This window comes from Grus americana, chromosome 6, assembly GCF_028858705.1.
Source record: "Grus americana isolate bGruAme1 chromosome 6, bGruAme1.mat, whole genome shotgun sequence".
Classification (NCBI taxonomy): domain Eukaryota; kingdom Metazoa; phylum Chordata; class Aves; order Gruiformes; family Gruidae; genus Grus; species Grus americana.
In genome coordinates this window covers 10,146,252-10,158,749 of record NC_072857.1, presented here as the reverse complement: position 1 = coordinate 10,158,749, position 12,498 = coordinate 10,146,252, and the positions used below count along the sequence as shown (strand labels likewise).

Below are 12,498 nucleotides of genomic sequence, written 5' to 3'. Positions count from 1 at the left end.
CCTTTGACTTTGCCCATCACTGATCTGGTAAACTAAGACTAAAAAGCAATTCACTTTTGTAATTTACAAGACACAAGCTGCAAAAATTTTCACTCCATCAAGGTTATGGAGCATTTTAAAAAGCATTTTCTGGGCTGAGTGCTTCAGTTTATGTAATCTGCTTTTCTTAAATTTTCTTTGCATATTCATGAGTACACTAGACATTACCAGATGGATACACTCAGATTTAAAGAGCACAGGAAGGAAAACCAAATGTTTCACTAGAATGTTACCATTTTATCACAACATTAAAAGAAACAGTATTAAGAATGTCCCAGATGTGGTATAAGATTTTTTTTTTCTTAAATCTTGGACACTGTACTTGTTATACAGATACAACTGAAATTAATCACAAGCTCATACAGCCTTAACTATTCATAGGTATGTTCTGTTCTAAAGGAATCTTCCTATATTCTTCAGCATATTTGATGGACAAAGCAGTTCTGTAGCACTAAAAACCCTTGCAATGATTCATCTGAGCAAGTTTGGTTTTTTTAATCTCACACTGTAATCTGTCCAACAATTTTCAGAGGTTTACATAGAAAAAAGGGTAAATGTAAAGCAAATTCTTCTATAAAACCTAGAACTATTTTTTCTTTAATAAAAAACTCTGTAGTATTGACTTAAGATTCAACTATCTTCTTCCTTACAACAAGTAGGGTAAAATTAGCTAGCCATATTCTCCCTTTCCATCTTTAGTGTCCCTTCCAAAGGGTCTTCTTGAACTGAAAGATGAAAGATGTTCCCAGAAACAAAACCATAAAGACTCCTAAAATGTGAATAGAGAAGTTTAAATTGGAAGTAACTGCCAGACGGTTTTGATCAAGGTAGTCTATTCCAATGCCACGGGCCATTTTAATGAACATATGATTAACGAGAAAACTGCCGACTGTCTGATTTCTTGCTAATGTGTTTGAAGATTTTAGCTTTGTGGACATTCTTTGATTTCTGGTAACCGAATCCTCCACCTCCACCTCTTTTCTGGAGTCTTCTGCCATGGTTGCTGTTCACATCTGGAATTTTATTGGTTAAAGAACTTAAAAAGGAAATGTTGCTTTTTAGGTATGGTAAGGGTTATGATTAATGTGAGGAAAAAACAGCTGTATTATACAAAAAGTTGGGTTGCATAATACAGACAAAACTAGAAATTTGTGCCTGTGGTTCTAAACAATGCTTTTATTCCTCCAGTTGTTCAACTAAGTTGGCCAAAGTACTACTGCTTCAAATTCCATCTGCTGGCAGGTTTGACAGTAATCTAGATATAGTCTTCTATTTCATGCTCTTGCCCCTCTATTTCAATATTGCATGATTATTAAACTTAAGCACATACCTTTCAATGAAAATAATTTTGCATGGAGGAGAAGAGTGCTCTAGAACACGTATGCATGTATGCATTCCAGTATCTGCTACCCCGCAGCAACTGAAGCATGTACAGCACGTACATGCACTAGAACATTGATGTTTGTAGGCAATTCTTGCAGTTTTAGTATTTGCTGTTTAACATTTTCTTTGATAAACTATTGGTGGAGCATGATGCATTTATGTGATTAATAGCAAAAAAAGATTAAAAAGAAGAATTTGAAGTAGCATAGGAACTTCAGTAAGTTGCATTTAACATTTATAACTCAGAAATTCAGCTTTGAAACACTGCAGTTAAAGGATACTGAGGTCAACAAATGGAGGAACTTTAAAACCAAACGACAGGCTGACTTTGGGAAGATCCAAGTTATTGACATTGTAGATCTGCTTCAGAGAATGGGAGTCATAAGCTCTAATATAAGCTTTGTATGCTTCCTGGGCTGACTTGTGAAGGAAGTAGTTCTTCTCAATCAGCTTTTCGAGCTGGTGAGAGGGAAAAAAACAAGAGACATATCCAATTATAGCTGTAACAAGTGTATAAACTATATTCAAGCAGATTATTTACTGTGTTGCAGTGACATTCACTATTCACTTCAGGAAAATTGCCCTGTGACAGTAGAGTGCACATACATATATCAGAGCACTTTCATAAACAGACGGACAAAAAAGCCTGAAGCTGAATTACAGTACAAAGCCTCAGCAATATGAAAATTTACAGAAATACTAAATTGGGTTGTCCCAAACAAGTTAATCAAGAAGGATTCATACCATGAAACTACCTGTATTGAGAATTAATGGTTAACGACAGTATACTTTTAAGTCAGACATCTAAACTGGACCATTCCATGTAATTCTAAATGTAGTCTTACCTATTATGGTGCAAATGCATTGTAAAATAAGCAGTATTAATTCTAAGACAAAAATGCAGATGCACTGGTTGTAGGCAGACACATTTTATTTGTTGCAGGCCAAGTTCCCAATACTCTTTGGATTCAAGTGTCTCATTTGATGTTTAACATACAGTAATTCAGCATACCAAAAATAAGTTACATTAGACATCATTACTTCCTAATTATTAACTAGGAACCTCCTTCTGTAAGGACTGTCTTCACTGCTGCTTGTACTTGCTATTTCAAGCTTAAGTTACTGCAAAGAACCTTTACAGAGCTCTTATGAAAAGAATGATTCAGAGAACAAAACAATAGAAACCCACAGTTCTACAGAACTATCTATGCTATTCTGTTCAACTTTTTGCTCCATGGCTATTGTAGCACTGGAGCACAAAACAGGTTTAGCTGATGCTGGCCTTTATTAACACCAGCTAGTGAAAAATACACCTGGACTATATACTAACACTTCTAAGTGTTGGCACTGGATCTTCTTCTGCAAACTGAAGTCTGAGTAAATCATTGTAAAAGACATATGCTACTGACAATTAATCTGAACATATGTAACTATTCAATAAAAGCTACCAAAACCCTGTTTGCTATGCCAGACCAGAACATTCTGTTCAAAGTTTAAAGGAGGTTTACATCACTGTGGTTTTGCAATGTAATGCAAAAACCCCAATTCTTACAAGCAAATTCATACTGTATAATGATGACAATTTAGTACTGGATAGTAAAATTAAGCTTTAACTTCAAAACATTTTATCGCTTTACTGTCATCAAGGGACAACATGGCAGGAGGATTTACTGCACGGTACTCATCTAGAGGAACTTTTCCAAACAAGCATATACATTTTTAAACTGCAGTCATTATAGACTAACATTCTCCATGTAAATTATTACACAGATATTCAGAGTAGCTGTAGTATGAAATCATTGCATACCTGAGACTGGATGTCTGAAATTTTTGACCAAGAAAATTCAAATTCACTTAGGGGTACCTTAAAAAAAAAGAAAGAAAGAAAATAGCAAAGTTATTTATACTGTGTAAGTAGTGAATGTGTTTTTTTAATACCACAGCTGTATTTGTCAATATGCAATTACAACTCTAAAGTTCAAGGATGTTTTCGTGAATGAAAAGCATACCTGTACATATTTTTAGGTTTTTGGCATCATCTTTTATTCAAAGCAACGATCACACCATTATACATTTATTATACCACTATTACCCTTCACAGACATATTTGTGAAGTGCCTTTACATCAACATGCCAGTATTATCACTTCCTTCAAGCTAAGGTAACAAAGACACTCAGTATGACACTTTTACCCCTTTAGCTTTTGCTTTAGGAGCCATACCACTTCAGTTACAAGTGGCAAAACTCGTAGTGTAAACAAGCCCATAAAGAGAGCAACCAAGAAACTACGTGCAGTTCTATCATATTAAAATGATTACATTTAGAAGGCAGCTACGCTTCTTTTGGAATTGGAACAAAATGCAATTGAGTCTTTGAATAGAAAAAAAAACTGCACAAGCAACATCTGTGGTTCAATCTCCTCTGGATGGCCAAGCTCCTCCCAGTATCCTTCCACAGAGAGGGCATAAGAAATTTATTTATTTTTTGCTAACACAAGTTGCACAGTTGCAAAGCAACTAAAAATACACTCAGTATTCACCTTTGTGCTGCTGACTTCAGACTTCCGAGTCAGATGTTCAGCTAAATATTTTCTAAGCAACAGAATGTTTTTTGCTTAAAAAATTAAAATGTTTGATTAATCGTTACAGTTTTTGCCTTTAAAAACCTGTTACAGAGTTAAAAAAAAAAAAAAAAAAGGTGTAAGTTTACCCTGGCTTGTTTTAGGTAACGAAGAAAGCCCAGTTCTTCTGGTCTTAAAATGAGCAGAGCGTGTCCTCTACCATTTATGCCTCTGGCTGTTCTACCAACACGATGAATATATTCCTTTTGGAAAGAATAAGAAACAGCAAGTCCAATCTGTCTTTCAAACACGTAATAAACAAATAGCTTCACCCCCCCAATTTAACATTAATATAGTGTAATGTATCATCCATTATTTTTTAAGACTTTTTCTTAGCACTGACACATGGATGAGGGAAACCAAGTGCTGAAGATGCAAAGCGTAATTAGGCTGAGACAGAAACCCCTGACAGAGTATTTTACCTTTTTCAGAAGAAAAAAAATCTTAGTCTGTTTTAACTGAAAATTAAACTTTGCTTTTGGTATACTCGCTCTGCGTATTTGTCAAAACTTCTGAGGTTTTTTGAGTTTCACTTGTTTACACTGGACATTTATTCAAATAAGAATGGTGTTTTTTAAATAAAAATCATATTTCCACTGGAAAAGCTGTTGAGGAGACTCAGGGATGCATATATAAACTCATATTCCTCCTGAGAAGTGTTTTGTTGTTTAGCTGATCAGATTTTAAATTAATTTAACAGCACACAGAGTAATGTTTTAAAAAGCAACTTTTAAAAAAGTAACAAAGGTCTCAGGCTAGGTGCAGCATTTCCTAGGAGCTGATGAAGGGAAAGGGAAGAAATCAGCTGTTAGATATGAACATGACTGAATCCTGACCTCTGTCAAGCAGCAGTTTCAGCTTTTCTCTGCAACCACGTTTGTAGCTAGGATGTGAGTTGTTGCCGTGAAGTTTCTCTATTTTCTTAACTTACTTTTGGGTCATCTGGAGGGTCATACTGGACAATCCAGTCAACTTCGGGAATATCCAATCCTCTGGCAGCGACATCGGTGCACAACAGTATTCCAGATTCTGCATTACAGAACTGGAAAAATGTTGTAGTGCGTTTGGTTTGTTTCTGCTTGCCCTAAAAGGAAACAAACACATTAAGGATGAAATATCAACTAAAAAAAAAAAATCTGCCAAGTTGTAAGCTTAAATCTAATTTCCCATTTCACATATGATATCCCTGCCAAAAACATAAAATAATTTGGGGCATCTTTCCATATCATGGACTTGTACGGACCAAGCAGGACCATTTCACTGTGAAGAAACAATGCTATGGCAGTCAACAGCACAGGGCTACCTGAAATTGTATCTCCCAGAGGTTACACTGTACTTTCCAAAGCATTAAAAATTTGGTTGCCTAAGCATTCTTTTCAGGAGGGCTGCATAAATGCCTCGAGTTCAGAAAAAGGACATTTGGAAGTCTAGCAATATGTTAGACGGATGACAGTAAAATACTTTTAACAGTTCTATCAAAGTATAGCAAAAAAAAAATCCCCAAAAAGGACAAAATAAAAAAGGACATTTGTGGTCAGTTATAATTATTTCATAAACTTTCAGTCAATTCTTTCTCCTGAACTATGCATTTTGTGGTTTTGATAAAAATTTAAAATACTCATGCAAATGGTAAGAATTGGCATAGTAAAACCAAACATCAGCCTGGCCTTAGAAAAAGCACCCAACATTCCAGGGATCAGAAAGTTTGGATTCCTCTGACAATAGCTTTGCTCCACAAATTGAGTTTTAGTGCTTATGAAAGGCGACTCCTGGAAAGAAAACAGAAAGCTTTCTACACACAGAAAATAAATTAATCTCAGTGTTCAGCCCTGGTCTGGAAAATACCAGGATTAATGATGTTCAAGTGTTGTTATTACATAGCCTTTGCTTTATCTCCTTCCTCTACAGACTAATCAAGACCATCATCAGTTTTGTGAGCAGGGTATCTCTTTACTAGAAACTGGACAGAAATAAACGAGGCAAATGTAAGGTCAGTAACAACTTACAGGTACCATCAAATTAATTAATCAGTTAATAAAATACTTACATGAATGGCCAAAACAGGCAGATCAATATAGTTGAGTAATTCATAGTGGTACTTCACTGACATACATGAAGAAAAAAATACCATTAGTTTCTTCTTCCGGTTCTTCTTGAGGAATGTGAAGAGCAAAAGGAATCTTTTTTCAGATGGACACACTACATACCCCTGGAAAATTTTTAAATATTGTTAAATAAAGTAGCATGGAACAAACTTTTGCTTCAGCAATACAGTTAAATCAGGGAAGTGTTATGCTGTGAAACAAATATGCAAAATAGTTAATTTTTCCAGCTATATTGAGCCAAACTATTTGATTTATTGTCTGTCCCTCACCTTGGTACATGAAACTCCTAAAGACAATGAACTTGGTAAGAAACTTACTGTACTAACTTGAAATAAGTAGTAATTTTTAGTTAATTATCCAAACGAATGTAAGTTCACTGAAAAGTAATTAGTTTATACAATAAAACTTAATTTCAAGAACTCCGAATTACTGACATTAGGCATGAAAATAACTGCATAAGGTTATTAACATTTTTTATGATTTCAAGAATTTTATTTTATGGAATTCTTGCTACCGGTTTACTCTTTTAAGGTAATACATAGCTACTGGTAATTTTATAACAACACTCATCATGTCAGCTGCACAAACCCAGAAACTGCTGTTTAGCTAGTATCTGAAGCAGCAACAATGAAATATATCTGAAGTATATATATCATTAGTCAGTAACGTGGAAAATACAGTTAGAAAGACAACTGGAGCTTAGGTATGTAATATGGATGGGAATAGACAAGTGTAAGTAACTACAGTACTAGTTCATGAGGTTTTATATCATCTGTCCTGCAAATATTGGCTAGATGCACATAACTGATGATAGCAGACAGAATAAAGCCCTTTAGGCAACTGATAGCTTCTGCCCATTGGGATGGTAAAGACCCTTTAAGACAGCGTTTGTACAACCCACTTAAAACACACAGGACTTAGTATGTTCACAGATCAGACCCTTTTAATAACATTTGTGTTTTACCTGTTCAAGACCATCTACTGTTGCTGTCTCCTTGTTATCATCAACCCCAACGTATAGCGGCTCTTTCTTCAGAGAGATCTTTGCCAGATCTTCAACCTTTCTGGTTTGTGTAGCAGAAAAAAGCATTGTCTGTCTGCGCTCTGAAAAATATTTGTTTTGAAAGAGAGCCTCATTTTTAAAGGAGAATTCAAATAGCAAGTCCATAAAATCTCTAGCTGCAAAATTCCCTGAGCAAGTCATCTCCTTTGTTCAACTAAAATCTAATTCCAACATACTGCTAATGACAAAGACAGGTGTAGTTGTATTATGGATTGTACAGGATGTTTACTTAGGCTGCCCCCACTCCTGAAATCCTAACATCTATCAAAACACAATATTCTTTCTCTCTGGGAAAACATTAATAATCATTTGCACTCCAATTTAGACACAAAATAATTATTTAAATAGAGACCGACCTTGTAATTCTAACTATAAATAGATTTCATTCCCATGAATATTAAAAAATGCCTTTAAAAAAAAAATCATACTGGAGATGATTTTGCAAAACAAACAGTAATAATGCACTTTAGTTTTATCTTGTGCAGTCTACACCACACACACTTGTGCATGCTATTTAATCACGTGCCAGTACATCTGCAGTGAGCCTCAGTGACCTCACTGGTCTTAGAGCAGTTGTAGGACCATCCCTCAGCTCAAATACACATCCTGATCCTGTAACATCTTCTCATTACACGAGTACATGGAAAAACACAGACTTAGCCTGTTCCATTTCACAACTGCAAGAACAGCAGCAACTGTTCTTCCCAAATAACTGGTGCCACCACTTTTCAATTTTGCTTTTTTTGTATTTTGAAATGTCTGTTTTAAAATATAATTTCCTTCCTGATGGGACAAAACCAAATTAAACTCATGCAAAGTAAAAATATTTTGTCTATCATTTTCCACTTCATGAACATGTAATTTTCCCACTCTTCCTTTCCTTTCCATTTTTAGCACTATTCATTAACATTCTTCACAGGCTGTTATTTATTACATTTATATATCTGCATTTTAAAGATGCAGATCTGAATTGTAATATTTAAGATGTGGAACCTCAAAATATTTATTAATGCTTTTTTATGTACTATTTCTGTGAGGTTTTTTTCTGCATTTTGGAAGTTAAAGGGAGAGCCTTGTTGGCTCTGACAATGTGTTTTATACATCAATTACAAGGAATAACTAAATTAAAAATTTGGAAAATAAATTTTTAAGGTACATATTCAAATAAACTTCCTTAATATACTTCTTGGAGATATGAAGAAAATTCAAACTGCAAGTCAGAAGACCTTTTTCCTTATATTTAAGCCGTATTAGGAAATAATGAATTGTAGGAAATAAACGGGCAGGGGAAGATGAATGAGAGAACGTAGATGTTACACTAAAAGGATCTTATATGAACAGAATTATATCCCTAAAGCGCATATGAAAACTGTGTCCTTCAGATAAATGATGTTAAATAAAGTAATATATTCTAGCCATCAGGAAGAAAGGACAGAGTAAGACAATCACTTGCAAGTGCATTTACAGAACTATAAAAATTAATGACTTCTCTTATAATAATTGAGTCATAAAGAAGACGTAAAGTTAGTCAAGTGATTTCCAGGAAAGACAATTTTATTTTTTCTTACTTGGTAGAAGTTTTATGATCTGTTTCATTTCTTCTTCAAATCCAACCTCCAAGATACGATCTGCCTCATCAATTACCAAACACTGCAAGTTCTTGTACATGAAACCCGGAGTGTTCTAGAAGATTAACAAATTCAGAGTCAGACAGGGATGGGACTTTTATTATGTTTTAATAGCACAGATTAGACATCGATATTTTATCTACCTGCATATGATCCAGCAGTCTTCCTGGTGTTGCTACAATGATGTTGATTCCATTTCCAAGTTTCTGTGCTTCTGCTGATCTGTTACTGCCTCCCATTATCAGACCATATGTATGAACATGATGATTCATAAGTTCTTTAAGAACTCCATAGGTTTGCATAGCGAGCTCTCGAGTAGGAGAAAGAATAATGACACCTGTTCCTAAAAAATACATCAGACACGAATGAGTTACAACTCATCCAATCTTCCTCTTAGCCACATCCCTAAATGACTGTGCCACAGTAAAATTCAACTGTGAAATGAAGAGCCTTACCATTTCTAGGCATGAATTTTAACTTGTAGATGAGCTCTATTGCAGGAATAAGAAATGCAAGTGTTTTGCCACTGCCCGTTTTTGCAGCTGCTAAAATATCCCTGTAGGTAGCAAAGTTAGAAAGAGGAGTATTTAGTTAGTCCTACAGAGAAAAGAACAGTCCTATTTTGAACAGTGCTGACAATGTAAAAACAAAAACGTGGCTTCCAGGAAACCAGTAGAGTTGGTATTAAGAGCTCAGTGGCAGAGGCGGTTCACAGCAGTTGGTCTCTAGAGACCCTTTGAGACATGCTGACACGAGCCTAGTGAAAACAGACTTCCCTGCTTCCAAAGCCAAATGCAAAGCACCTTCCACATGAGCTTACCCTAAGTATTTGTTCACACACAATACAGATATACTGTGTTAACTTGTATTAATGGCTATAAACAAAAGACTTAAAACATATAAACATATTAAAAAAAAACACAACCAAAGAGTTTAGCTGCAGAAAGTCACATTTCATGTATTTGGTTTGCTAGCAAAATTTACACAACATTTGGGGTCAATATAGTGATTAAAATATGTATTTTTTACCTGCCTTCCAGAAGTGGCTTAATACTTTTATGCTGAATTTCGGTCATGTGTGTAAACCCCATATCATTTATGCCTTTCAGTGTATTCTCACTGACAACACCAGCCAGGGAAGTAAAAGAATTGTCTTCAAAAGCACCTGAAGTAGGAGAGAATAAAAAAAATAAATTCAAACTTATTTCTCAGTTCCATCTGTCCTCCCAAGATCACCCACTTAAAACTGAACTAGATGGGGGGGGGAAAAAAAAAAATCAAAGCAAAGGACTTTTTCATATTCCTTTCTACCATAAAATCCAAAGACGCTGATGAAATACTCCGTATTACTCTGCTCCTAGGAATACTACACAGAGCTGTTAAAAATGAACCTGAATGCACTGCTTCCCATGCTGAATTTACTAATCGTACACCTCCATCTTCATCGATTTTTTCTTCTACAGTTAAACATATATGTGTATGTAGATGTTTTAACGCAGACTTTCACTAGCAGTTTTAAGACTAATAGGATATAATGCAAATTATACTAATTATATATAATGCAAATTGCAAAGAACATGAACTGAGCAATAGCTGTACAGTTGCCAGTGTCATGTCACCTATATTCAAATACCTGACTTATAAAGCTAATTTGAAACCTGGACCTTGCTCTGGGAGAAAGCATTAGATCTTGGATTTTTGCACACATATGAAGAAGCAGTCACAGGATACCTGTTACACCTAGTGGTAAACTGGGCACTTCATCCTCCTCCCCCTCCTCTTCCACTTCTTTCTCTCCAGAATCCTCCTTATCTTCATCTTCTACCTCCACAGATGCATCTTCTTCAGGTTTTGCTTTTTTAGTTTCTGTATCTAGAGCATTATTTTACAGAAGACAAGTCAGTTCGAGAGATGAGGGACGTGTTCATCATTAAAAGTTGTTCCACAGAGTGAATTTCTTTACTCTATAATCCACTTACAAATGCCATGCTTTTTTCATGCGGTTGGAGGGGGGCAGGAGAAGGGGAGACAAGGTTTCTATGGAAATTTCTGAGGCAGAGAGCAAAAAATTCAGAAGTTTCTTGCACACACAATACACTTCACACAGTAAACCAGCGAAGCTTAATGTATACTATATGAAATTTTCTGTGGAAGCGTGGAACAAGTTACAAAATCCTTTCCTATCTGTAATGCAGACATCAAGATTCCAACAAGGTTTGTGCTCAGGGCATGTGAAAAGTAATGTCTGTTCTGTTTTAAGTGCCTGAATCCTCAGAGAACTGCATGAAAACACCTCATTATTTGCATGACCATGAGAAGTGTCACGAGGATCAAAGACGTAAGAGACAAATGTTTCAAATATTTATAAAAAAGGATATATGTGATTATATATGTATAAAAACATATAAAAACCTACCAATACTTGCAGGATGCAATTTTGGGGGTAACTTCCTGGTATACTTTAGTTTCATAATATATAGATGTTGCCAAAGGCTAGATGCTTTGCTAAAAAGATGTACTGGCTGGACATTCAAGCACAGAAAGCATCCATCTGTTAAAGCTCTACTCTGAAAGCCAGTATATATATTTGTTTAATAGACAAGCGAAACATCCACACTTCATGTTACAAAGCAGAACTCCATGTGGCAATTAAATCGGTTGCTACCAGTTTAGTATATATTAAGAGTTCCAATGTTACAGCTAGAGTAAGAAAACCGGTAATACTGAAGACGTCCAGGGCTGTAAAACGTAGACCAGACTGCCACATGGCACTTCTCAGAGTCCAGCCGACAAATCCTCTCCGACAGGGCGGAAAACGAAACAGGCGCTTTTTGGGGTCTTCGAGAGTAACTCAGCCCTGGGAAACAAGTTGTATTTGTTAAGATAACGTACCTTCTTCCACCTTAGCCGCCGCTTTCCTCTTTTTCTTCTTCCTCTTCTTCTCCTCCCCTCCGCGGGGCCCGGCAGCATCCGCAGCCTCCGCGCCCGCTCCAGCCGCCACCGCTTCTACCTCCGGGGCCGCCGCCTCCTCCTCCTCCTCCCCCGGGGGGCCCTGCGACACCGGTTCGTCTGGCGGAGGCACTGCACAGCGCGGAAACACATTTCGGAAAGAGAGGGGAAAAAACCCAAAGTCAGCGACGGCTCCGCAAACGCTCAGCCGGGGAGAGAGAGGCTCCGCAGGGCCGCCCGCCCGCCCGGCCCCGGCGTACCTGCCCCCTCGGCCGCCCGCAGCTTCAGGTTCCGCTGCCGCAGCTTCAGGTTGCGCTTGTGGATCTTCCTGCGGAGCAGCCGCATGGGCAGGTTACTCACGGACACCGACACCGACATCTCCGCCGCCTTCCCCCACCCGGGCGGCCACACGTGGGGACGGCAGCACAGCGCATCCGGCCCCGCCGGAACCCCCCTGCGCCGCCCGCGGGGCCTGACGGGCGGCCCGCAGCGGCCTCCAGCGGCACGGCGGAGGCAGCGCCGCGCAGCCGAGCGGGATCCGCCCCTCGCCGGGAGGCAGCGTCCCGGCCCCCGCCCCTGACGGGGTGTCCTCGGGCACGGCCGGGGACGGCACCTGGGTCCTGCCCCGGGCCGTTGTCCCCCGTGCCCGTCCGCAGTAGCTCAGCGAACGGGGACGGAAAACACCACCTCTTCCACAACAGCCGCTGTCCC

General features: G+C 37.8%; 1 protein-coding gene across 1 annotated transcript; it reads right to left on the bottom strand.

Moving 5' to 3' along the window:
- Window positions 1-260: 260 nt before the first annotated feature.
- DDX18 (DEAD-box helicase 18) lies at window positions 261-12,255 on the bottom strand. The gene is made up of 14 exons (XM_054830450.1): window positions 12,048-12,255; window positions 11,731-11,919; window positions 10,570-10,710; window positions 9,868-10,003; window positions 9,294-9,394; window positions 8,982-9,181; window positions 8,779-8,893; window positions 7,112-7,251; window positions 6,090-6,251; window positions 4,974-5,126; window positions 4,132-4,245; window positions 3,230-3,286; window positions 1,704-1,881; window positions 261-1,052 (listed from the first exon to the last, which is right to left on the bottom strand). Exons 1-14 carry the CDS (start codon window positions 12,163-12,165, stop codon window positions 910-912), a joined length of 1,947 nt encoding a protein of 648 aa, XP_054686425.1. The 5' UTR covers window positions 12,166-12,255; the 3' UTR covers window positions 261-909.
- Between the last annotated feature and the right edge of the window lie 243 nt (window positions 12,256-12,498).

Excerpts from the sequence above, each read along its gene's own strand:
- DDX18 (XM_054830450.1), bottom strand. The coding sequence starts at position 12,165 with ATGTCGGTGTCGGTGTCCGTGAGTAACCTGCCCATGCGGCTGCTCCGC. Across the intron at positions 10,711-11,730 it reads GGCGGCTAAGGTGGAAGAAG|ATACAGAAACTAAAAAAGCA; the intron begins GTACGTTATCTT and ends ATAATGCTCTAG. Across the intron at positions 7,252-8,778 it reads GATCATAAAACTTCTACCAA|AGCGCAGACAGACAATGCTT; the intron begins GTAAGAAAAAAT and ends AATATTTTTCAG.